The sequence below is a fragment of the Vidua macroura genome, chromosome 4 (genome assembly GCF_024509145.1).
Source record: "Vidua macroura isolate BioBank_ID:100142 chromosome 4, ASM2450914v1, whole genome shotgun sequence".
Lineage (NCBI taxonomy): Eukaryota > Metazoa > Chordata > Aves > Passeriformes > Viduidae > Vidua > Vidua macroura.
Window position 1 is genome coordinate 68,413,898 of NC_071574.1, and position 22,478 is coordinate 68,436,375.

The window sequence follows — 22,478 nt, forward strand, 5'->3', positions numbered from 1 at the left end:
GAGAGGCAGCTCATGGTGCTGATGTCACAGTGGGTAAATGGTATGGGCAGTACCTGAGGCGATCTCCTGCTCCTGGACTGGTTGTCAGGTGTTCCAGTGGTTTTCCAAGGGAAAGTAAGAGGAATAGCCAAATCAGCTGTGGATAGATAGACAGGACTCACCTCGCCTAATTGCAGATGTCTGTATGGAAGATGTCTACTCCTGAGCTGCCAAGCAGGGCTCGTTTCATCAGTCAGATGCAGATATTGAGTTAAAGAGGCTCTGAGAAATCCAGTTTCTCTCCCCTGATGAGAAGAGGAGCCCGAGGCTGGCTCAGATGGAGCAAGGGGCTGGGCAGACACCTGCCTGTGATCAGGTGAGTGTCACCTATTCGGCCCCTGAGCACTTTGGTCGGTGCTCCAGGAGCAGAAATAATTTTCAGGGAAAATGAGTCTCCAGGTGTAGCAAGGACTGCTCAAGAAGCCTCAGTGGCCATGTTGCCCTGGTGTCCAGGCCAGCACAATTTCACAGTGCCTGGAGCTGGCAAAGTCCCACCTGCAGGGGAGACTGGAGGGACAGAAGCTGCAGAGGCTGCCAAGGGCCATTGGCATTAGCAGCTGCTCTCAGCCAGAGGAGGGGATTGCTTGTAAATGCCACATCCTGGAAACACAAACTTTCCTTCAGACACGGTTCGTGTTTACATTTTTCCACAAATATTTTAAAGCTGGTTTGGTCTTATCTTGCCGTTTTCTCACCACAAAATTTTCATAAGTAGTTATTAGTTTAAAAAGCATTTGAATTTTTTTTCCTAAGGGGAAAACATTTCAAAATCAAAATCAAACATTTTGGCTTAAAGTACCATTTAATGCATTAAAACACTAAGATTTTGGAAAAAATATATTGAAAATATGTCCACATGCTGACACTTACAATTAATGAACATTTTTCAGGGCATCATTTCCAGGAAAATGATATTATTTTAGCTTTTCATTAGTTTTAGCAACAAGTAATTGAAACAAGAGAATATCCTGCAAGTGGGAAATTCTGATTTCTAAAGAGGTGTGTTCATGATTGAACCAACTATTGTGCAGAAAGCCATAATCTGATTTGTGTAATGACCCACAGAAATACTATTGAGAGATCTAGTATATTTCTACATAATTACAATCAAATAGTGACTATTCTTCATCATTTATAACGTTTTTCATTATGCTCTCAAAAGAGCTTGTAGCATTTATTAGACTAAAATGCTCTTACCCTCTGCTCCTTTTAAATATTTGAAGCTATTTTAAACTCCCGAGGGAAGGGATTTAAATTGTCAAAAGAAAAAAAAAGAAGAATTTTAAAATAAAACAATTATTCCAATGACTGCTGTTCATATTAATCAAGAGTAGTTTCTTAGCTGAGTTTTTGTTTACCAAACTCACTTTTCCTTGCTCCATGCTAATTATGAGGATTGCTAGATTATGTATTTGGAGGTTTTGTTTGATTGTTTGTTTCCAAACAAGGTTAAAGTATCTTTGATAATGAAAAATTACCTCCTCACCTTCTTACCTAAGTCACTGACACCTCTTTGCAGCATGCCTTGCTTTCTTGCTCATTTCCACTTCTCATGGCCCAGACATAAGACTGGAGCCCAACCAAAGAGCATTTAGCCAATGTTTTTTACAGCATTTCATCTTTAAAAATTCCAAAACCCAGCTTGAAGATGTTAAAACATGAGAGTTTTAGAGGTTTATTGTGTAATTACTTTTGCTCCATAATCAGGGTAGTTGTTTCAACATTATTTTACATGAGCATACGTGGGAAAATCATTCTGGAAGTCTTAATATCTACAAGAGGAATATTTTCTTTACCATCATGCAATGAATCAGGGAAAACTTCAAACTTGATAAGAATCAGGTGGAGATTTTCCTTAATCTGGTTTTATATTATGTGATGCTTAGCAGGACATTTCTAGATCTCCCCTCAGGAGCATTAATTAGAACAAATGCAATTAGTCTATGGCATCCTTATTAAGGAAAAATTCTTACATTAATCAGTAGAAGTTTTGCTGAATTAAAGGATTGTCCCAGGTCTTGCCATAAGATAATACTGAGTTGGCACAGGAGCCAGAAAGGATTTAGAGGACAGAGCCAGGAAAATCTGCTGAACCACAGGAGGCATGAACAGAAACGTGAATTTTTAGCACCTGGGGTGGATCTTGTGTGCCATGGTTGACTTCAGATGGCTTCAGAGGAGTTTGTCATGGAGCTCATCTGCTCATGGAGGGCTCATCTGTACCAGCCAACAGGATCAGCTGAAAATTCCAACACAGGTGGGACTGTGACCTTCTGGGAGCTCAAAGAAAAAAAAAAAAGGCATTTCTGGCCAGATATCAGGACTCTAAATGTTGAGCTCTTTCCTGCACAATTCCTGGGGTGCTGCAGGAAAATGGCAGGTGAATGCACCCACTTTGCCATTTGAGCTTGCACTGTGAGCTGGCCAGGGTTCACCACGGGCTGTCAGGGAGGTCACACTTGCTGTAAATCTCTTTTCTTGAGCACTGCCACCCAAATGAGAAAAGGGAGAGCAGATACTAAGCACATAGAGAGAGAGATGCTGGCACACTGCTCTGCCCCATCTTCCCCCACAGAGCAGCACATGCAAGGTTGCCCTGAGTCTTGTGAATCTTATGAGAATTCATGAGGACACAGCTCTGCCTATCACAGCATCACCTGGGCTGGTGGGGACCACAGGACAACTCTGGTCCAACCTCCTGCTCCAGCCAGGCTCAGTGCTGAATTCAGACCATCTTATCCAGCAATACTGTAACCAACAGGGCTGCAAGAAAACGGGGTAAGTAAAAAAAAAAAATGGGGTCTGGTAACTACCCTGCCATTGGGATGCAGTTCAGCTTTCCCTGAGAGCACACCTCTCTCTCTCTTCCTGCCTTCCAGGCAGATACATTTTTTATTAAGGAGGTGGCCTGACTCCAGCAGTGTGATCCCTGTGATAGGCACTTGCCCTGAAGGTGCCAGGATTGCCCTGAACAGAACTTTTGGGACTGGGGGCTGAGCTTGCACTGCTTTCCTGTTCTTTCAGCACAAACAGCTCTTCTCTGCAATTTCCCTTAGAGTTCAGCAAACAGCAGGAGGAAATTCATCAATCTGATGGTTCCATCCAGCTTAGAAAACCAATGCATAGAAAAACTTAGGTGAGAAAGACTGGTTTTGCTCCCAGAGTAATGTTCTTGGGATCTCCTTGAGGGATTAAGAAAAGCAACTTTGTGCATGTGTGTAAATCCTACAGTGGAGGATCCCATTCCCAAAAGGGTTAATGCAACCTCTCTTTTCCCCCAGTAGCTTCATGGTCCTAACAACTTTCATTGTGAAATGGGTGCAGGTGTGGGCTATGCTTTGTTGATCACAATCCCTTTTGCAGAGGAAGCTTTGAATATGTTTGACATAATCAGCTCACAGCCTTTGCCCGCACTCTTTCATAAACAGGCCATTTTCACATCCTTTTCATGGGATCCGACAAGCGGAAAAATAATTAATGTTACCTCAGCCTAACAGTGACCCAGCTTTGATTCAAAAAGACGGCATGTTGCATAAACTAACCATTTAATTGAGTGATAGAAAAAGCCCACATGTATCAATTCTGCCTCCACGTATTATGATTACTGGGGCTTTGCGAGGATTGTGCTCTCTTGGTCATAAAGCAGAGCTTAAATTCAAGCCCATGAAGTGGTTTCAGAAGGACTGATTGAGCATGAGCTGGGGATTATCTGTGTTTATGGTGGCAGGACATGGGAGCAGGGGAAGATGTGGGTACCCAGCCACCATGGCGCACGTTCAGGTTCTGTCCGGGTTATGTCACATGTCCTTGTGGGAACTGACAGTGGCCAGATGTTATCCAGCCACAGGACATTTGGGATGCTGATGACACTACACGGCCACCTTGCCATGACCTCGGAGCCACAGCTAACTGGGATATTCCGCAGTTAGGACTACGCCTAATGTGAATAGGACAGAGTCACTGTTGAGGTAGCCCACCAAAAAGAAACATCCAAGATGAATTTCAGTTAAATTGAGATGGAGTCTAAGGGTAGCAGTGACTCCTCTAGCAGTCTTGTGAACGGCAGGTCCTGCTTGAATAACCTGATGTCCTTCTCTGACAAGTTGACACGCTAAGCAGATGAGGGAAAGGCTGTGAATGTTGTCTACCTGGATTTTAGGAAAGCCTTTGACACTGTTTCCCTCAGTGTTTTCCTGGAGAAACTGGCTGCTCATGGCTTGGATGGGTTCACAGTTTGCTGGGTGAAAAACTGGCTGGATGGCCAGGCCCAGGGAGCAGTGGGGAATGCAGCCACATCCAGCTGGTGGAGTGTCACAACTCCTGTCCTCCAGGAGAACATTTCTGGGGCCAGTTCTGTTTAATCTCTTTATTGATGATCTGGATGAGGGGAGGGAGGTACCCTCAGTCAGTTTGGAGATGGCACTAAGCTGGGTGGGAATGTTGATCTGCAGGAGGGCAGGAAGGCTCTGCAGAGGGATCTGGACTGGATGGATGGATGGATGGATGGATAGATGGATGGATGGATGGATGGATGGATGGATGGATGGATGGATGGATGGACCAAGGCCAATGGTCTGAGGTTCAACAAAGGCAAGTGCTGGTCTGCACTTTGGCCACAACAACCTCCTGCAGAGCTCCAGGCCAAGGGCTGAGTGGCTGGAAAGTGGCCCAGCAGAAAAGGCCCTGGCAGTGCTGGTCAAGAGTGGCCAATCTGTCCCAAGAAGGCCAATGGCACCTGGCCTGTATCAGCAGTAGTGTGGCCATCAGGACCAGAGCAGTGATTGTCCCCCTGTGCTGGGCACTGGTGAGCCCAAACTCGGAGTGCTGTGTCCAGCTCTGGGCCCCTCAGTTCAGGAAGGACCTTGAGGGGCTGGAGCCTCTCCAGCTGATGAAGACACCACCCTACATGGTCCCCACCAGTAATTTCAGTGCAAGACCTTGCTTCCACAAGAATTTACCCCTTTAATGCAGAGGGGGAATATTGTCCTTCCCCATAGTCTGAAGAGCCCTGATGAAGCCAGAAAAGCACTTGCTGAGACAAATGGATCAATAATCATGAAGCACATTAGCAGGCTTTACCAGACATCCCAATTTGCTGGGAAAGGACTCCTGTGCTCAGTGTGGGTTCAACAGAGGAGAATGAAACAGCCACAGACCCTCAGAAAGCTGGAGACACATGACAGGCTGTTTGTGACTGAGGTGGTGTCAAATGCTGAATGATTAGGAGGTGTAGGAGCAGGTACAGAAACCACTCTTCCTCAGAAACCTTTGGTGTTCTCCAGTGGGCCATTTTGTATCTCTAGCAAGTATTGCTTTTAAAATTATCACAAATAGTGGAGATGGAGGAGCTGGTGAGCAACCATTCTACTTCAGCTGATTGTATTTAGTTTCACAGCACTAACACAATCCTCTGTATTTCATACCTGTCTTTGACTCTTCACCCCTCTGGTATTGGCCATGTTTCTGGCTTGTCTGCCATGCTATTTGCACTGAATCACTCTCTGTGTGTCTCACTCACTCCCTGATCTTTTCTAATGGTGTTTGATGATTTTTTTCTCACAGCTGTCCATGTCTTTTCCTTGTTCAAGTACCCCCATCCAACCTGCTGGTGAAGGAGGAACTGAAGAAGCACCGATCTCTGGGCATTCACCAGTACCTGTGGCCACAGGAGCCAAAATTTGGTTCCTCCACTGGCCAATGAACAGCCCATGAAACACCACAGAGGAGGCGTCCACTGGGAACTATTCAAAGGAAAGCTTGAAGGCACTACAGGGACCAGACCTAGGACTGGTTGCTCCAGCTACCACACCGGTGGTCAAATGGGGCTGGGTGACCTCTTCATGCCTTGGGAACAGACATGACCTTTCCTGCTTTCCCTGCTATGGATACGGCCCATAAAGGGACCCTGCACAGGCAGGGACTTTCACTTCTCTTCCACTTAAAATCTGAAATTCTTTGCTGTGACTGTGGTGAGACACACTGGGAATGGGTTGCCCAGAGAAGCTGTGGCTGCCCCATCCCTGGAAGTGTTCCAGGCCAGGCTGGATGGGGCTCTGATCAGCCTGGTCTAGTGGAAGGTGTCCCTGTCTATGGCAGGGGCTGGAACTGGATGATTTTTTTAAGGTCTCTTCCAACCCAAACCATTCTGTGTTTCCATGATCTGTCCCCAGCACGGACATGCCATGTAAAGAGCATTCCAAGGTTTGCTGCTCCCAGCCTTTCCTCCTCTGAGCTGCTGGCTCCTCCATCATGGGCCAAGTGCCCAGAGGTCCTGTGGGAGACCTGACTGAGAGAGGGTTGTGCTTTCCCTGGAGCAGCAGGGCAGCTTGCCTGGCTGGGCTAGGTGTCCCTGTGAGCTCCTGGAGATGAGAACTGAGATAAAAATGACCAAGCACAGAGATAGGCAGCAGAAAAGAGGTCTGAAGTGCTATTTCCATCTAGTGACATTCAGAACATTTTGTGAGGAAACTATTCAGTGTTTGTAACACTGCAGTGACACAGAGGGAGGATTTGCTTAGATCCCAGTGAGTGCATCGGTGACAATCCTGCAGCCTGCCTGCCAGCTCAGGGAGTGCATGCTCCTCACACCTGAGTCATCTTTGTTAGTCCCTAACACACGGCAAGTGCCTCTCTGCTTTATTTAATCACTGCATAACTCCCATCCGTTTGCATTTGGGAAGACAAAAGGCTGCAGATTAAGGTGCTCTTTTAGTGCCTAATGCTGCTCTCATAGCAATAGAGACAACACAGGCAGTTCCAAGATGCTCCTCAGAGGAAGTATGCTGTGTATTTTTTCACAGGCAAAATCCTGGCTCTGGTGAGGCTTCGTCCTCAGCTGGAACCGGAATATGCTTTGAGGCATGAACTGTCTACAGGCAGTGCCATCACGTTCACCTTTATTTCGGAGGAGGCTGCAGATTCCATGCCCTGTGGGGCTGGCAGCCTGCTCGAGGACTGATCCTGCCAGCCCTACTTACAGCAGGTATTACCTTACCCTGCCTGTTGGGTCCCGCAGAGCACTGACAGAGGAGGATGCTCTTCGAGGTGAAGGTGTGCGTGGGGGGATCAGCCCTGGATGGAAGAGTTTTAATGTGAAATAAGATCAAACATCACTGCCACACCTCTACCTCCAGCAGTTTCAGCCTACACAAGAAAGGGGAACGTGCAGAGGAGCAGAGTCCAGGCACTGGTGTAACTTCTGTAAAGATCAGAGAAGGAAGGGAAGGAAAGGAAAATTAAGAAGAAAGAAGATGAAAAAAAAAGAAAAAAGAAAAACTACAAAAAGAGAAAAAAATAGAAAGGAAAAAAATTAAAATATAAAAATAAAGGAAAGAAAAAGAAAGAAAAATAAGGAAAAGAATGTCTGGAGCTGAAAATTAAATTTGGCTCTCTACTAACATCCATGGACCTGATTGGATTTCTTGCCTGAATGCAGGAAAACTTGAAAAATATTATGGAAAAAGAAAAGAATTTGAAATCACCACATACAGTACATTTCAATACAGGTGTCAGGACTAGAAATGCAGTTAAGATTTGGAAAAATTTTGTAAACCCAGAAGGGTTTTAAGTCCAAATATGATTTGGTGTGCCCAGTCCTGATTTTTCTACCCCAGGCAGGTTTTGAAAACATAATGTGAAATTATAGTTTGTGAGGGTCTTCTTCCCCTTGACTGAAACCCTTGAGGAGAGTGGAGGAAAACACAGAGTTCTCCTGGCAAGGAAGAAGGGAGATTTTCCCTTCACTTTGGGCTGGTGTTGACAGACTCCAAGCAGCAATGCCAGTGGAAAACCTGCACTGGGCAAATTTGCCTGCATCCTTCCAGTGAAAGACAACTGGAGCAACCCACTGGTTAGGAGGGTCCGTGTGGGCTGTTCCTCTTCACTGCTTGAGCAGCATTTCACAATCAGGGCCATTGAATTCCATTTCTCGGTGTCACTCAGCCACCCTGGGCCCAGCGTGGCTCCCTGTGCTGCTTTCAGAGAAAATGAAGTTGTCCATACTGTGAATGGCAGGATGCATCCAAAGGGATTTGCATCAGAAGAGGGACTTGGCCTCATTCCTTCAACAATTCGAGAAACACAGTGGCTCCTGTAGGTGTTGGAGCAAAAGAAAGAAAAGACCTCTTCCATGGGCAGTGAAATGAATGGATGGTTCCTGATGAGTTTGTCTGATCCTATTTAACCCCTCCTTCCCTCCCCACCTCCCACCTTGCAGCAGCACAGTCTGAAGAATGAAGGCCAGGCTTGGTGAAGTACAACTCTTTCCCTGCCCTTCATGCCCTTGATTACTTTAATCACACTTATTTTACTGTGGAGAGGGAACTGAGCCACTTAAAGCAAATCTCTCTAGGGATACAGGGATAAATGAATCCATTCCTGAAGAAAACCTAAAAAATTAAAAAAAAAAAAAATACAATACAAGCAGGTGCATCACTCCAATTTCTCTATCACTTCAAAGGGTGATTAGCTCAGATGTCAACATCTGACATCTTCAGGTTTCACCTGAAGCTGGTGAAACCAATCCCACTGTTAGAAAGAGCTGGGGAGTTTTGGTGGGGAGCTGAGAGCCAGGCATGTAGGTGGGCAGGGAGGGCAGGATGCAGCTTGCAGCTGAGACACTGGATCACACGTGTCTGCAGGTGGGTGTCTGTAGGTGAGCAGGGTGCCCAGGTCCTGTCAGCAGCAGGGAAAGGGACTGTGCACAGTCAGGGGAGCTCAGGGACTGAGTCACACCTGGATGCCTGACATTAAGGGAGCTGGGGCAGTTCCTCTGCTGCAAATTGAAATATTTTCCCAGATTTATTAATCCAACACCTCCTATCAGCTGAGGATCCAGTTACAGTGACTTGGTCACTAAAGGAGTTCAGAAGTCATCCTCCCTCCTGCTTCCAGCACCCTCCTCACAAAAACTCTGGGCATCCTTTGACTTAAAGTGGAAACAGATTGCTAGTGGCAAGGAGAAATGCAGCATTCCTGCACCCAAAGCATTTCACCAGAGTCCAGGACCTCATCTGTCCACCAAAAACTGCAGGAAAAATATCCCTCCACCCTCAGGAACAGGAAGAATGGAGGCTCCTAGAGTGTTGCAGTGTCTTCATGGAGCTGCACAAGTGCAAGCAAGGCTGCTGCCTGGAGAGAGCTCAAACTGGGTGGAATCAGATTGGTATCACTCCTGGATGCAAAGAGGTTTGCACTGGGGGTAGAGAAGGGACCTGAACTTCTGTAATTAGATTATCAGATCTCCAGAGGAGGATTCAGCTCATAAGGCATTTTAACCCTTTCTTCTGATGTTGTGGTGTGTAAACTAAATGTTCTCACTGCAAAACCTGGGCAGATTTGTAATGTGTGGAAAGGGATCACAAGTTTCTGGTCACTGCAGCTCTTAGCTGCTGGTATTGTTTATGGCAGGTTTAGCACATTTCCAGTTGTCCTGTGGTTAAGACCAGGTCTTACATCCTATGAGAATCTCTTGGGAGAGAGCCAGTCCCTGCATGTGTAGGTCACTTGTGAGGTTTGGAGGGAGGAAGATTAAATGCTGCAGGATTTCCTGGGCAGGGCCAATGTTTCCCCAGCAGCACCTATGCAAAGCCACTACAGATAAGATTTCGGTAAGAAATGCTGGGATTTGTTGTGCTTTCCTGTGACAGCATGAGGAAGGGTGAGTTTGGAGCCATGCCAGAGGGTTTCAGGCTGGCTCAGCAGGGACAGTTCAGTGGTGGAGGCATTGCAAAGCGTGGATTTGACACCTAACTCTGCCACAGCACTGAGTGACCTTCGACAAATCACTTTCCCATGATGTTCCTTGACCCCTTGCAGTAAAACAGGGCCTGTAACACTTCCTCAGTCATACTTGTCTCTTGGGATTGTCACCTTTTCAGGGTACGGAATGAAATTTCACATGTGACAAGCAGCTGCTCTCTGGAATAGAACAGCATTCAGAGTTATACTAAATGACCTTAACATTCATGACATGCTCATTGCCACTGCTCACTTATTCCCTGCCTGGGACAGTGAAAATAAATACCATCCCTTGTTCCATTGTAATAAACATATTCCCTGATTCCTTGAAGGGTCTCCTTGGTTTCTTGTCAGGTCTGCTGCCCCACCGTGCTGCCAAGGATAAGGGACAAATGCTGGGGAGGAGGAAGACACTACTTTTTTTCTCTACTGAAGTATGACAGCTCTTATCATCTTTTGACAGTCTCTGCCCACATGTAGTCACACACTGCCTCAGCTACAGAGCCCAGCTGCCCCCCATCATCCCACAGGGGTTTATGTGCAAGCAGGGGAAGTCCCCCCTGCCTTTCTCATCAGCTGAGAGATCTGTCTGAAGAGACTGTGGTTTATTTTCACTTTGCTTGTGAAAGTCACAAAACTCACATTATCTTAACCAGGATGTAAATGTGTTTCCCTGAGCTTGAAGATGGTCTCTGGTCCAAATGAGGGCCCTAATGAAGCTTCAGCAGTGCACTTCATGAGCAGTCCTAGCAGCAGGCAAGAACTGATCATGCTGCATTGCTGGAAGGTGCTTGCATGGATTACAGCAGTGCATGAACAGGAATAAAGTAAGTAAAAAAGCTCATCAAAACTTCCTATTCCACTTCAAAGAAATTCCCCAGCAGGAGCTTTCTTCTCCTATGACAAAGGATGCTCACCCATGGGTTAGGGCTGTGTCTTGCTTTGAAACCTCCTTCTCTGGTGGTCATGCTACTATTTGTAACCAGATACATGACCCCACATGACAGATGTCCCATATCTACAGATATCCATGAATTACTGCCCTGGGGGGAGTCTAAAAGTTTGGCCTAAATTACCTCTTCAGGCAGCTGCAGAGAGCAACTTATCTGCCCTTACTTAGCCAGATTTTTTTTTAGGGTAATACCCAATCTCCTGAAGGAGATCCCAGGGTACCTCCATCACCTGTAAGGCACCTCCTCCTCTGGTCTGCTTTGAACCTGCTGCCCAACAGCTTCATTAGATGTCCATTGTCTAGTCTAGAAGAACACCTTCATGAGTGAAAATGTCATTTCCACCCATGGGGAATGTAATTTATCCCATTTGGGTATCATTCACTCTGCTGAAGGAAGCCCAAGCTTGGTTCTGCTCCGTGTTCACTTTGACTCCCTCCACTGTTTTGGAGTTGAGGCACTACCCCTGTGTCTTCCAGGATCGCTCTTTGTGGAGTGGTGGGGTGAGGTGTGGCTTCTGCCACCCTCTGAACTACCCTGGGGGGGAAATGGCCCAGCTCAGCTCCGCTATTTTCTTTAATTAGATATAAATTAGATATAAATTAATCAGCACCCCTTCAAGGGTCTGAAGGCAGGTTAACCACCAGTCCTGACCTGATTTGTCACTGTTATGGCAAACGTGGATGGGCTGCATGGCGAGAGCTTTGCTTTGTCAATAAATCCCAGACACAATGGACAGCGGGGAAGGGGAAATGATCCGAGGAGCTGGGGCAGAAATCTTTGGCTCTCCTAGGGCAGCCAATGCCTGGATCAGCCCTGCAACTTTCATTTCACTAATGTGCAGCCTTTAGCTGCTTTTACGTGTCCCCAGGCAGTCTCATAGACACCACCTGAAGTGTATGAGAGCCTGGCTGATTATGGGTCTGCTCCAAAGCCCTCTGAAGTCAGTGGGAGTCTTTCCCCTGACTTCACTGTGTTTGGGGCAGGCCCTGGATGACTATCCCTCAGGTTAGACAGTTTAATCATCCATTCAGCAGTACACAAAGCAGATCACATACACTTTTAGCCTGCATTGTATGGTGTTATGAAACGAGAAGATTATTTGATATGATTCAGAGATAGCTGAGGTATAAGGTAAAAAAAAAAAAAAATAACACCTTTGATGTTTTACATCACACTTCAGTTATTCCTCGAGGGGCAAATTCTCGTCACCTTACCCAGGTGAATATTGCACTCAGTAATTTGGTCAAAAACGTTCCATCAACCTTCTTTTTAATAGAAAAAAAAGGGGAGGGGGGAACACGGATGGAAATTCAGCTTGATGGAGATTTCTGCCAAACAGGACAAAAAAGAAAAGGCAAATCCATGTTTTCCTTCTCTCAGCAATCAGAAAAAAAAAAATGGAACAAAAATTAGTTTTGAAGGGATTTTTTAACAGGGCAATAAAACTAGTCTTTTTACTTTCAAAAGCTAAGGAGAAATATCAATCTCCTAATTATTGCAGTCTCCATCTGGCACAGCTATTTCTAGCTGAGGTGTTGGCCATCCATGAACTATCAACCAGGCCTGATTCTCATCTTTCTCTTTGGTCAAGCTACAAAATGAGTCTTTGTCCCTCTTATTTTGTGTGCCATCAGAACAAGACTGAGAGGACCAGCTTCCATTTTTGAGCTGGGCAGAATTAGGTACATCACAGAGTCAGGTGAGATCTGCAGGGTTTGCAGGGCTGTATCTCAAGAAGTCTGATGAAGATATTTTTTAATCTCTAGAAATACAGAGATGGCAAGGGCAGGGATACTTGTAGTTTCCTAGAACACCGTTGTATCATTTGAACTATTCCTTAAAATCTTTGGGGAAAATCACCCTTAATCATCATTAAAAAAAAAAAAAAAAGGCAATAAAACCTTCTGTACAGGCAACAACACACTGCGGCCAAATTCCACGGACTTGGTGAGCGACAGGGCGAATCAAAGCCTCCACCTTCAGAGGAGCAGCAAACCACAATCCATGGCCAGTGGCAGTAATTGAAGCCCCACTTCTAAAGGAGTTGGCGGGCGATGAAACCCAGCGCGGATGGCTCTGTTCTGCCTCTGGAATCCCCTCCCACCGCCCCGCAACGCCGCTGCTGCTGGGGCTGGGGGGTTTAACTTCGCTGGCACAGGAGTTCCCTTTGTTGATGGGAGCTGGGTCTCCTCTAGGGGACGGGGCTGATCCAGCTGTGCTGGCAGAGCCTTTGTACTGCGGAGCAGCTCAAGTGCAGACCTGCAGTGGGTGCCTGCCCGAGCCTTTGCTGGCAGGTCGATAAGGCCAGCGCTGAGCAGAGGAGTTAAACGACCCCGTGCTGGAGAAATGCCACACGTAGGAGCCAGCAAGCATCTGTGTTACTGATCCAACGCACCTCTCGAAATGCCTCTGGACTGTGCTTCTTTTCCAGCGGGGAACGCCTTTTTTTAGGAGTTGTGTGTGCTGGGAGTGTGGCAGAGGTTCCGGGCAGTCATCAGCGCAGCCGTGGTTTCCCAGCGGGTACCACAGCTGGGCAGGCACCTCTCTGGATGCCTAAAAAGAGTGGAGAAGACAAGCAAAGATGGGGCTTCTTGTGATGCTTAACTTTAGTGACCAGCAGCTGGGATCCGTGGGCTACCAACGAATCTGCATGAAATCACTGCTCCCCTAGAGCCAGACGTTCTGTGAAGGGCTGGTTACGGGGTGATCCCCACAGCTGCCGGAGCAGAGACGATGAAGGCCTGAAGTTTGAGCCTTTCTCCTAGGGAAGGACAATTCCCGGCTGATTTCCCTGGGAGCGGGCTATGCCCCGGGCTTCTGGGCCATCACCTGACCCGGGCTGGGGAGAGGCTCATTGTCATGGAGAACTGCCCAATCCAGGCATGGCCTTGGCATTTATAGGGGACTGGGGACTCTCAGGGTGGGACAGCAGGCTAATTGCCTTTGTCTTCCCCCTCCCTCAGTCGGGGAGTCTCAGTAAATCCCTAAACCCATGACAAAAGCCCTGCTGCTTTTAAGTGCTTTTCATTAAACTCAATCGTCTTGCCCTCCCTCTCCCAAGATTTGCTAAAAAGAAGTCCCTTTCAATGGCAAAAGGACACCTAGAAGGCTGCCATTAGCTCATTCACTGTCTCCTCTGCAGACTGGGTGCCTATTTGCTGAAATCTGTTCTCGAGTGTCCCTTGAGCACACCGGGGGTAGCTCCTCTGGAGGAAGGGCCACAATCCTCGGGTCCAGCTAAGGATATGCTTTCCCTGGAAGAAGCAGGCTTTGGTACTTATGGCTGGGCAGGTGCCTGGGAACACTCAGACCTGCCAAAGCCTCCCTTGAGCCCCCCACCATCCCTCGGGACCAGGGCAGGAGCACTGTGGTGGGTGAATCCTTATCTGATTCTGCTCTGGCAGGTTCTGGCTATGCCCCTGCCAACTGAAGTGGCACAAACCCTGTTGAGCCATGGGATATTGCTGAGGGCATACTGCAGACCACCCTGCATTACAAATTTGTCAGATTTGGGATCCTCAGGAGCAAAAGTTTATGGGTACTGTGCAGAAACACATAGCTGATGGAAGTGAGAACATGAATTTGCCATTGGTTCTGCATCCTCAAACATTTATGGGTAATGCCTGCAGAGACACAGCTGATGGAAGAGGGTAAATTTTATAAAATGTGAGTGGAAGAACATGAGCTGGACACACACGAGTGTCCTGCATTGGCTCAACGCTTGCTGAGGTCTGAGAGCAGGTTGGCAGAGTGGAGAAGAGGTGCAATGGTCACTGAGATACACAAATATGCAGTTCCTGGCTCACTTAGGGACTGGATCTTTATCTCTCAGAGGTGTTGGGAATCCCTCCACTGGTCTTAGATCAAACTCAGCAGTCCAAACTCCAAATAAAGCTATTCCACACCTGGCGGGATTGAAGCAGGGCAAGACTGACCACCTTGTCCTTTTCCTAGTGTTAATCTGCCCTTTCCCTCCCATTACGGAATTAAAATCAGGAGGAATTACCCCTAAAGCCAGGAAGATGGTATCTGTGCTGGGAAGGGGCGAGGGGGAGGGGGGAGAGGCAGGAGTTGCCACCCGCCCACTGGTCCCAGCGATTGCACAAAGGGCGCGTGGCCACTGCCGGGGCAAGTACTTGGTCCCGATCCCGAGCACATGGAAGTCATCTGATGTTTCGTCACGGCTTCATTATATTTTGGATCAGGCCAGCGGTTTGTCTTGCATCACTGCCCTGTATGTTCTGCAGGTAGCCAGTGCACAGGCGCTGCCAACTATTTTGTTTTGTGAATAGCCTGCAGGGATGGCCTTAAATCACGGCAGATGCCTGTATGTTAAACAGCTGCAATTTCACGCTTAACTTCATTGTGGATGTTACATTCCTCATGAAGACACCTACATTTATGCCCTAACTGCACACAGCCCCCAACAAAGAGCTTGTGAACTCGGCAGGAATGAGGGAATGCAGCGCACTGGCTACTGGATGATGGATTCTCCTTTCCCAGCAGCAGGAAATCGGGAAGGATTCCCAGAAGCGCTGCCTGGCCCTCTGGCTGACTGGTCCCACCTCTTCACTGGCCAACAGTGCAAGCAGGTGCAATCCCATTAGAGAAACTGATTTGCAAAACGGACTGAGCCTCCTGCTAGCTGGCACCCGCTGGAACCAGTCCCGCCTCTTTTACTGTTGCAAGCTTTTATTTTTTTTACCAAACCGGGCTGAAAAAGGACAGTTGCTATTCAGACCGTTGAGAAAAACAAACAAACAAAACCGACATAGACCCCACGCTGCACAGTGAGACTCCAAGAAACTGCAAACCAGCACAGATATGTCTCCTTTGGGCGCAAAGCAGGTTTTTTCCCACCCTACTGTGCCGATTAAATTATTCCTAAGTTTTTAAATCTTTTATCCCAAATGATGTGAAAGAAAAACCTGTCTCCCACAGAGTTTTAAAATACTTCAAACATACTGATGAACAACCAGGCCAATATCTAACAATTGTTAATATTTTATTCCCGACAGCTGTTCAGCCTGAAAAGTTTCAGTAATACACTAAAAACAAAAACAAAACCAACAAAAAATTCAAAACAAATAAAACAACAAAAAGGAGGGGAAACAAAGTAAAATAAACTTTAACAAAGTTTAAAACACATTATAAATAAGTACAGCTCCAGAGCATAATTTACAAATATAAAACCACATAGAAATGTATGTACAGAAGAGTTACATTACGTACAAATATGTATAAAAATACCCCAGTGTTTATTCTTGTGCTAAAGCTGCGTGGCTAGAGTTATCTTTGGTACTAAGCTCAGGGAAAGAAGATTGTTTTACAAGACACAGCCCTGCTGTGCAATATGCCAGGCACAGGAAGACCCTCAGTGAGTTTGAGGAAGTTTTGGGTGGGTGTTTATACAGGGTACTCCCCCTGTGCATTGCATATTGCAGGATCAGGGCACAAGCAAGGGCTTACAGAGGCAATTGCTGGCAGAAGAGGTTTTTTAATACATTGTACAAGGCACTTCATAAGAAATCTCTTCATTTTTTTTTCCTGCTCTTTTCTAAGACTCACTGGATGTCTACGCTTGGCTCTTGCCAATACCACTTTATGGCTATGGTTTTTAAACTTCCTGTTCTACATTCAGGATTAGCAACCTCTGAAAACATTAATTCAGTTCACACCTGCAGAATTTAGATGGCAAACCACCTACACCACCTAACGTTTTCCTGGATGGGGAAAAAACATTGCATCTGCATTCTGCTGGTGCTTAAGGGGTGTTCTTATTTTGGAAGGCGAGAAGATCAGTCTTCCTGGAAGAACTCCTGGGAAGCGTCCACGTTGAAATGCTGTTTGCAAAAGCGCATGGTCCAACTCCCTTTCCCTTTGCAGCACTGGCCGGCTGGCTGCCCCAGCACCCTACACCTCTGTCCCATCCCGTGTGTAGATGAGGCTGTTGACTGTGAAGTTGTAGTAGTGGTTGTACTGGGCTCCCTGGCTGCCGCTGCTGGGGTGGAAGGAGCTGTAGTAGGCAGGGGAAGGTCCCGCGACCCGCTGCAGCTGGTCTGGGGAAGGCACCTCCTGAGAAGAGCTGCTGGAAGGGGTGAAAGTGCCACTGCTCAGCTGTCCAGCAGAGAAGTTCCTGTGGTGCAGGTCACTGCTGAGACCCCCGGTCAGCCGGCTGCCTCCGCCGCTCAGGGAGCTCATGCCGCTGAAGAAGGTGCTGAGACAGCTGGGCGTGGATGAAATGATACTGGAGGGAGAGGAACTTTTGGGATGGTCCCTGGCAGAGGGTGAGGGGTCCAGCTCTGGGGGTGGGCTGTTTCCACATGGTTTGCCCGTGGCTGGGATGGGTCGCTCTTCCTCGGCCTTCAGGCCCCCCAGAGAGGAGGCCGCAGAGGCGGTCGCGGGGGCGTTGGGCTCAGAGCGCCGCTTGCGTTTGCGACGGAAGTTCCCGTTGTCAAACATCTTCTCACAGTTGGGATCTAAGGTCCAGTAGTTTCCCTTCCCTGGTGGAAAACAGGAGACACAAGAGAGAAAGTCAACTTCTGCGACAGTAAGCCCTGCTGCTGACAGATAAGCAGCATCCATGTCTTGTCTGACTGGCACAGAACCCACATCTCTCCTGCACCTGCTCCTTCTCCCTCTGTTGTCCAGGCCATGGATCCAAAACCTGTCTCCGGACATTTCCACCTCCATCCCTCCCAATGCCCAAGTGATCCTTAAGGGCACATCGAAGAGGAGAATCTCCCCATCCTAAAGCACAAACAGATCTGTACCTCCAACCTGGCTTGCTCTGGCTGCCTCACAGAAGCTGGGCCACTTACAGCCATCTCAGCAGTGGTGACAAGGCAGTGCCCGGGCCATGGCTCATGGAAAAGCTGATGGAGAGGTGGGCTGGTGCACTCAGGCACTCCGAGGGGACGGCAGGCCAGCGGCACTGAGCTGCGGGGGCTGCAGACAAGCTGCCCCTCGAACAAGCCTCGGTGCGGGGTACTGTGGTGGCATCAGCTGTCCCCTCTCGCCTCCTGCCCACGGCCGGGACGGGCGCAGTGACCCCACAAGGTCCCGAGCGCCTCCAGCCCGGCACGTCCCGGCACCGCCGGGCCGGACCAGCGCTGTCCGGGCGCGCCTCCGCCCACTCCCGGACACCGGCTGTGCCCCGGGGCCGGCCCGGGCAGCGGCGGGCAGGGAGGGGAGCCGTGAATCACGGGCCGAAGGAGCCGGCCCTTGCACAACCGGCGCTCCCGGGCTGCTCGGGGAGGGGGCGAGGGCTGGAGCGGCCGGCCCCCGCCTACACCTCCCGCGGGGCAGCGCCGGGCCGGGCTGGGGCGAAAGGGAATGGTCACATCACAGCGCCCGGGTCAGGGGACGGGGGAACGCGGTCTCCTCACTGCGCTGGCCCCCGAGGGGACGAGAAGCGCGGGCTCATCATAGCGCTGGCTCTGGGGGACGGGGAGCGCGGTGTCGGGACAGCGCCCGACTAGAATGGGACAGGGGACCCGCCGGCCACGGGGACGCTGCCGCCCCTCTCTCACGGCGGTGCCGGTGTCCGCACCCGCCGTTCCCCGCTGCCCAGCCATCCCTCCCGCCCGGCGCGGCACCTCACCGGGGTCGTCCTCGTCGCGGGGCACCTTGCGGAAGCAGTCGTTGAGGCTGAGGTTGTGGCGGATGCTGTTCTGCCACCCGGCCTTGCTGCGCTTGTAGAAGGGGAAGTTCTCGGCCACGTACTGGTAGATGTGGCTGAGGGTGAGCTTCCTCTCGGGCGCGCTCTGGATGGCCATGGCGATCAGCGCCGAGTACGAGTAGGGCGGCCGCACCAGCTTCAGCAGCTCCTCCTGGCTGGCCAGGCTGAGCCAGCTCAGCTCCGCGCCGCCCGCCGACGGCGAGCCGGGCGCCGGGGGCGAGCCCACGAGCTGCCCGCCCCGCGAGCAGCCGTACGAGGCGGGCGGCAGGAAGGGCGCGGCGGCGGCGGCGGCGGCGGCGCCGGGCGGGCCCTGCAGGTAGGGCGCGGGGCTGTTCATGCCCCACAGGTACCCGGCGTTGGCGGGCGCCCCGTAGTCCCCCAGCGCGTACCCGCCCGCCCGCTGCCCCGAGGAGGCGGCGGCGGCGGCAGCGGCGGCGGCGGCCGCGGCGGCGGCGGCGGCGGCGCCGGGCGGGTGAAGGCTGGGCTGGGGGTAGACGCTGAAGTTCTCGCTGCAGTACACGGCCATGTCGGGGGCTTCCTGGGCGCTGCGGGGCTGCGGGGGCGCGGGAGCGGCCGCCGGCGCCGAGGCTCTGGGCTGCGCCTGCTGCAACTCACCGGCGCTCATAATCCCTGGCCATGCAGGGCGGCCGGCGCTCCCCCCCGCTCCCGTGCTCTCCCGGCGACACCCCCCGCCCCGCGGCCCCGGTGGCCCTAGACCAAAAACTCCCGGGGGGCTGCGGAGCGGCGCCCTTATAGGCGCTGCCGTGCGCCCGGACTCCCCGCCCGCGGCCGGGGCCGGGGCTGGGCGGGCGGCGGCGGCGCGCAGGGAGCAGCCAGTAGCGCGGCTCGGTGGCGGGCGGGAGGCGGAGGGGGGCAAGGCCGGGCCCCGAGAGCGGCGATGGGGGAGGGACCGGCGGGGGAGCTGCGGGAGGCGCCAGGGATTTGGCTCCCGGCAGCGCGGGGGCAGCATCCCCGAGCCGGACCCACCCCCCCCGTGCTGTGCCCGTCCCCCCCTTTCCGACCTGGGGGTCTCTCCCGGCGCTGCCCGGTCGCCCCCGCACCGGCCGCCTCCTCCCCGGAGCTGTCCGCGCTGCCCCGGCGCTCTGGGATGCCATCCTGCTTTCCCACGGATGCGATCGGCCCCGATCCCTTCGGCCCCGCCGCTGAGGTCGGAGGGGGATGAGCGATGAGCATCGCTGCGGTTCCCCCGACGGGAATGCCAAGGGAGGAATTCGCTTAAACTCTGTTCTTGAAGTGTAGTTTTGCCGCCCGTCTCCCAACGGGGAGATCGCCGTTCATTAACTTTGGATATGGAATTGCCCGAAACTAAACAAACAAACAAACAAACAAACAAACAAACCCCACCGGCTTCTTCGCTCGTACCGCGGGCGGAACGGGCTTGGAGGGCGCGGGGCGAGATTTAGTGAATAAAAGTTATTTTCGCCTTAGTGCTCCGGGGCAGCCTGAACGGAAAGCGCATCCTTTTGCAGGGAAAAAGCTCTCGGTGTTCATAACGATCCCGACACCCGGGATCTACAGGGGCCAGCTCCGGCAATTCTTCTGTTCCGGGGCAAAGCACACGTGTAACAACAAAAATACGGTCAATGGTGCGGAACGATTTAGAGACTTTGTCTAAATACCAGGTACATGAGATGTATATTTCATTCCCCGTTCTTAAATGGAATGTTATTCTTGTTATTCAGTTTTCTGCTGGTAAAAATGCCAAAAAAATGCCCTTTCCTGGTGTGAGCACGAAGCGCTCTCTGCAAGCGCCGGGTGTCTTGGTCTGACAGCAGGATTTGGGGCAGAAAGGAGCGTTTGGGAAAAGTCTTTGCGTTTTATGTCTTCCATAAAATAGTTATAAAAGCACGTGTAAATCCGTGAAGCTTTCCCGAGCTGACTCCAATCCCAAATTTTCGTCCCCTGCGTGATTTGAGCAGGGATATAATAGCCGAAGGATTTTCAACTTTGTATTTCGTTTTAAAACAAGTGAGCAAATGGTTTTTGAGACAGAAAATAACTGAAAAGTGTCTGGGTTAAAGAATTAGGATTCGGGTTTTTTTCCTTTAATCATAAAGAGAGGTGTTCGAGGGCTTTGTTGGTTTTTTTTTTTTTTTGGTTTTTTTTTTTTTTTTGGTTTTTTTTTTTTTGTTTTCTTGGGTTCTTGTGTGTGTGCGCGTGTGTGTTCTTTTTCTGTTGTTATTTTGTTGCCGTCACTGTTGCTTTTGCTGATTTTATTTTGCATCCCTTGGGAAAAAAGCTTGGGTATTTGAATACCCAGAACAGCAGGAGAAAAGTTTACATTGCGTTTCACAAGGTGCCTTTTCCCTTCTCAGCTTCCTTCTCTTTAAGATTTATAACAACTCCTCATCTTTTTTAGAGCAGGGTCGCGCTGGAAAATGCCGGTTTGAAGTCTGACTGGACAACAGGCATCCAAACCAAGCAGTTTACGGGGAAATCACAGCTAGAAAGGACATTTAAAGGACAAGAAACAGGTAGACTTTTTAAAAGCAATTTCCCTCTAAGTCTGAACGACTAAACCGAAAATATTATTCTCTAAAATTACACAAATCTGTGTTTATCCGTTTGGCCAAAATCCCCGCGATCGTGGCAGGAGGGAGAGGAGCAGTCAGTCAGCAGTCAATTTCGCCGTATCGCTCGAAATTGAGGGTTTTGCTCCAGGGATTTGATGCTTTTGGGCAAAGGCAGAGCCATCTAGAGGAACAGCCCGGCTATGGCGAGCCTAGGAATGCAGTTTCCCTCACAGGCATGGGGTGCTGCCTTCGAGCTTCCCTTAGCTGATTTCTCTGCCTCCAACAAAGGAAACGAGTTGGAAAATAATGCTGAATTAGCTCTAATAAAAATGCGTGTCCTCAGAAAACTCCAGCTTGCTTTACCAAATAGTAAAGAATGTGAAACAAAAATAGCTTTAGAGAGGTTATTACATAGCTGGGATAGCATGGATATGCAAACCAACACTTAATTTAAAGAGTGGAGAGAATAAAGCTTTGATGCTGTGACGGCTGTAAAAACATTTAATTTTCTTAATGCATTTATCCTGCAAGTAGCATGCAGTGTTGCCTTGAAACATCACCAGCTCTCAGTACAGACCTGTTGCTGCTCCCTTCTGCCAAGGCATGAGGAGAGCATGAAGAGATCCAGCACTCTGCCTCACTGCTCTCTAAATGCTGCTTTGTTTTCTATAGAGCTCTGGGAGACATTTGCCTTGCAGAAATGCACTGGGGAGCTGGCAAGAGATGACTAAACACAAAACTGAAATCAGTTTCAAGGTAGGAGTCTGAGGCTACTGTCCATCATTGGGAGCAGATTTGGGGCTGGGTTTCAGCAGCTTTGTTGGCTCTGTGAGTGGGCAGTGAGGGAGAGGAGCCTGGGTAGAGGAGCCTGTGGCACATCGAGCTGGGCTGAGCTGTATCCCCAACCAGCTGGGGTTAAGAGCAAACCTCTCCAGCCAGCTGCCTTGGAACCTTGGCAAGTGTTTCAAAGCTTCCCAAGTGCTGCAGGAGAGCAAGATCCTCCCCATCCTTGCCTGGCGCTGTCCCCACTGTTGGCTCAGGTGCTGTGCCTGTCCTTGTCATGCACGCAGCACACACTTTTCCCCCTGCAGGAAGACACTGGCTGTGCCTCTGGGGCCCTGCTCCTCTGAACATGCAGGTACAGGCTCCACTTTCCTGGTGTGGATCTCAGGTGTGTGTGCAGCTGAACACAGAAGCCTGAAAATGCTTCAGAGCTGAGCGCCCAGCCCAGCAATGGGAACAGAAACCTGCACCCACCTGGACCTCTCTCTGTTTCCCAAGGATGCTGAGCTCTGGGCACAGGGTGGGTGTTGGGGGAACAGAACACAATAGCCCATATTGGCTTCTACTGGCTTTACCAGGAGGATAGAGAAACCAGGATCCCTTCAATGGCTCCAGATCCCTGCAGGTTTGTTTTGTTTTGGCTGCACTTGCAATCTGAGTCTCGCTTTTTTCCCCAGGGCTGGTGAGGAGCAAGGTGGTGACTCCGAGGTCCACACATTGCTCAGTAAAAATTCTTTTCTTTCTCCACAG

General features: G+C 49.9%; 1 protein-coding gene and 1 long non-coding RNA gene across 2 annotated transcripts; one reads left to right on the forward strand and one right to left on the reverse strand.

Moving 5' to 3' along the window:
• The first annotated feature begins 58 nt into the window (after positions 1-58).
• LOC128806558 (uncharacterized) lies at positions 59-5,955 on the forward strand. The gene is made up of 2 exons (XR_008436866.1): positions 59-355; positions 5,602-5,955. It is a non-coding gene; the product is annotated as an uncharacterized LOC128806558 (long non-coding RNA).
• Positions 5,956-15,747: 9,792 nt separating this feature from the next.
• Positions 15,748-19,036, reverse strand: FOXI3 (forkhead box I3). Its single transcript, XM_053975977.1, has 2 exons — positions 18,334-19,036; positions 15,748-17,233 (listed from the first exon to the last, which is right to left on the reverse strand). Exons 1-2 carry the CDS (start codon positions 19,034-19,036, stop codon positions 16,644-16,646), a joined length of 1,293 nt encoding a protein of 430 aa, XP_053831952.1. The 3' UTR covers positions 15,748-16,643.
• Between the last annotated feature and the right edge of the window lie 3,442 nt (positions 19,037-22,478).

Bases quoted from the DNA above. Each gene is read 5' to 3' on its own strand.
- FOXI3 (XM_053975977.1), bottom strand. From the start codon at position 19,036: ATGAGCGCCGGTGAGTTGCAGCAGGCGCAGCCCAGAGCCTCGGCGCCG. The intron at 17,234-18,333 runs GTGAGGTGCCGC...GTTTTCCACCAG, and splicing joins CCGCGACGAGGACGACCCCG to GGAAGGGAAACTACTGGACC.